Source organism: Arachis ipaensis, chromosome B10, assembly GCF_000816755.2.
Source record: "Arachis ipaensis cultivar K30076 chromosome B10, Araip1.1, whole genome shotgun sequence".
NCBI lineage: Eukaryota > Viridiplantae > Streptophyta > Magnoliopsida > Fabales > Fabaceae > Arachis > Arachis ipaensis.
The window spans coordinates 129910339-129913783 of record NC_029794.2 but is presented as its reverse complement, the minus strand read 5'-3'; the positions used below and the strand labels follow the sequence as shown (position 1 = coordinate 129913783).

The 3445-nt window shown below is 31.7% G+C and overlaps 1 protein-coding gene across 1 annotated transcript; it reads right to left on the bottom strand.

Moving 5' to 3' along the window:
* On the bottom strand, positions 195 to 2022 carry LOC107623094 (vegetative cell wall protein gp1). Its single transcript, XM_016325240.2, has 2 exons — positions 1698 to 2022; positions 195 to 1441 (listed from the first exon to the last, which is right to left on the bottom strand). The coding sequence occupies exons 1-2, from the start codon at positions 1876 to 1878 to the stop codon at positions 429 to 431; spliced, it is 1194 nt and encodes a 397-aa protein (XP_016180726.1). The 5' UTR covers positions 1879 to 2022; the 3' UTR covers positions 195 to 428.

The following is a 3445-nucleotide window of genomic DNA, read 5'->3' as shown; positions in this document are numbered from 1 at the left end:
AAATGGACTTGTCTAATCTTGATCAACAATGTAAAAAATGAAGTTGTACTTATCTGATTCTCTGAATATTCACTCACAACTCAATCAGAAAAGTATTCAATGGTAGAAGAATTAAAGGATGCACAAATGACATATATTATAAGAAAGTAAAAAATGAGAAGATTGAAGCGATATATCATATATCCGTATACATATTACTACTTACTAGCATAACAATGATGTGTCATTAATTATCATATCAACTTTTTTCTCAAGTACATACATCCTCATATTTAGCTAATAATTATACAAAATTACTACATGATTCACAAAAATAAAGTAAAAAGTTGGAAGAAACCATATATTGGATAATTGTGCATTCATATACTCTATTAATGGTTTTAAATTGTGGCCAAACCGCCGCAATTTAAAATCATGGTTTTATGTAATCAAGGGGAGAGATTCCTCACAGGGGGTGAGCCAGGGGTATGAGGTGGTGGGAACAATGGAGGGAAAGGAAATGGAAAAGTTGGTGGGGGCGGAGACGGCGGCGGCGGCGACGGAGTCAAACCGGGAATAGGTGGAAAAGGAAACAAAGGGGATGGTGGCTTTGGTGGTGATGGTGTGGGCTGAAATGGGTTTGGAAACAGTGGTGATGGTGGGCTTGGTGGTGGCTGAAATGGGTTAGGGAGAAACGGTGGTGGGCTTGGGGGTGGCTGAAATGGGTTAGGTATTAGTGGTCTTGGGCTTGGAGGTGGCTGAAATGGGTTAGGTATAAGTGGTGTTGGGCTTGGTGGTGGTTGAAATGGGTTTGGTATGAATGGTGGGCTTGGTGGCTGAAATGGATTTGGAATTAGAGGTGGTGGTTGAAATGGGTTTGGAATCAACGGTGGTGGTTGAAATGGGTTTGGTACCAATGGTGGTATAAGAGGTGGAAAAAGAGAGACTTGAGATGGTTTAACCCTTTTATCCTCTTTAATTGGAGGTGTTAATGGTGGAATAATTGGAGGGAGTAATGGCAAAAGAGGAGGAAGAAGTGTAGGTGGTGATGGTGGATCTTGAAGTGGTGGTGGGAATGATGGGTCTATACTTGGAGGGAATCTTTTTTCCTCAAAAACAGAATCTTTAGATTCTTGAACTGTTGCTGTTGTTGGGCTTTGGTTGCAAAGTTTGGGCTTTTTTGTGGGCTTGAATGAGAGAAACCCAGCTGAGAAGATGTGTTCTTTTTGGTTTCTTGATTTGAGGGTTATTGAAGAAGTGGTGGAAATTGAGGCCATGGCACAATTAGGGTTATTGCTACTAATCAATTCAAAGGTGCATCCTTTAATTCTCTTCACATATTTACTCACTTTGAAAGGTAGCTCCACTTTGAACTCACCATCCTTGTTTGTCTTCACTTCTTTCTTGAATCTTGGTTTCTTTGATTTGCTTCCATCTTTGCATTCCACACCAACTGATGCACCTGAACACACAATTTAATTAGTTAAGAAAATTGAACCATCAAATTCAAACTACCACGTATTTAATTAAATTATTATCTAACGAATCTCAATTATCATCCTCGTCAGACTATTTTATTTGAATATTCACCAACTAAAAAATCCAAATATGGTTGAGCCGAAAAGAATTAGTAACTTTATTTAATGGTAGATAATCCTATATAATCATAGACAAAAATAAAAAAGAAAAATTAGTGGTTATAAAAAAAAAAAAAAAACCTGAAATGAAATGGCTTCCAAAGGAGAAACTATGTTGAAGACATTTGTCACAAAAAACAGTTCCAACAACAACAACAGCAGGAGCAGAAGAAGAAGGAAGCCTCTTTTCATGATGGGTACTCTCTGAAGAGAGAGTACCAAATGTGAGAGTGAGGAACAGAATTACAAGGAACCAAGACATTATTATTCTCCTATTCTTAAGGTTTGTTAGTTCGTGAAGGCAAGAATAGGTGATTGTTGTTCCAAATAAATAATAATGCACTCTGCTCAATTATATGAACTTGTTGTTGGTGTCAAAAATGCCAAAAGGGTGTGTGTGGACTGTGGAGTTTGTTGGGGGCTGTAGGTTCACGAGACAAGCTATGATAAGAGCATGACATGTTGAAATTTGAGTAACATTGCTTCTTGACAAACACGTATAGAAACAAACACTTTATCCTTAGCTTATTGGATAACTCATAGTTTTCGAGTAATAGTTGAGTTATCTCCATAATTTTAAGATCATAAATTCAAACTATGAAAATATTTATTAGTGTAGTTATGGATATTCATTTTATTAGGTATACGGATGATTATTTTAATATTAAGATTTAGATGAATAATTTAGAGATATAGTATATTTTTATTTGATTAGTGATTGTTTATATTGTTTAAGATAGTTTTTATTTATCTAGCACTTTTTTTTTTTTTTAATCCTTAGCTTCTTGGAGTCACAGTGTGAATTAATTAATTAGTGTATGGGAATGTGATGAAGATATGCATGTGATCCAGTGTTAATAATATATATATTATTCATAACAGCTTTTGGCGGTTTATGTATATATATGATGTGGTTTGTGAATTTTGAGAAAAATTATTTAGATATGTTCACCAAAAGTTTTTTCAATTTTGTTTTCATGTTATTTATTTTCGATAGTTATAAACTATTACAATGTTTTTAAAAAGTTTGAAAGCATGCATCTATTGGATGACTACACTTGCGGTAAATTAAAAGTAAGGGTCAATTTTTAGTTTTCTTTACATTTTCTCTCCTGTCATGTATATGAAAAAGTTAGATGTATACACATTTATGTAACACTATCTATTAAATTTTTAAAATATATTATTTTATGAACAGTATCAGAATTTTTTGACAAAGTATCTATAATTCAATTCGTCTTTATCTCAAAAAAAAAAATCATAAAATAAATACATAAAAATATTTATGCAAAAAATTTATGACTCTTGTATAAGAAAATATGTTAAATTTTAAATTTTTTTTCATGTTTCATTTGTCTGTATATATTTTCTCATTTTCCCTTGTCACAGTACAGAAGGAACAATGATTGGTTCCATGTAGACTTAAAAAAATTCTCCAGCTAGCAAGTGTGATTTCTTATGACTCATAAGTAAGAACTAAGAACCAGTGCTAATTCTTGACAGCAAAATGAATCTGTTTACAAAATAATCAACCCCAGTTGTAGTAATAATAATATGACCGTTAATAGTGTGTATAAACTTACGTTTGATTTTGAGAACACGATAAGGCGAAATACTAAAAATAATAACGCAGAAAATAAAAATATAAAAATTAATATTTTTTATTTTTTATATTTTGTTTAATAATAAACTGAATATAAAATAGAATAAATATTAAAAAATTTAATTTATCTTATTTTTTGTTTACACAAAATTTAAAATAAAAATAAAATAATAAAAAATATAATTATAAAAATTTGATAATAATAATTAAAAAATAAAAAATAAAT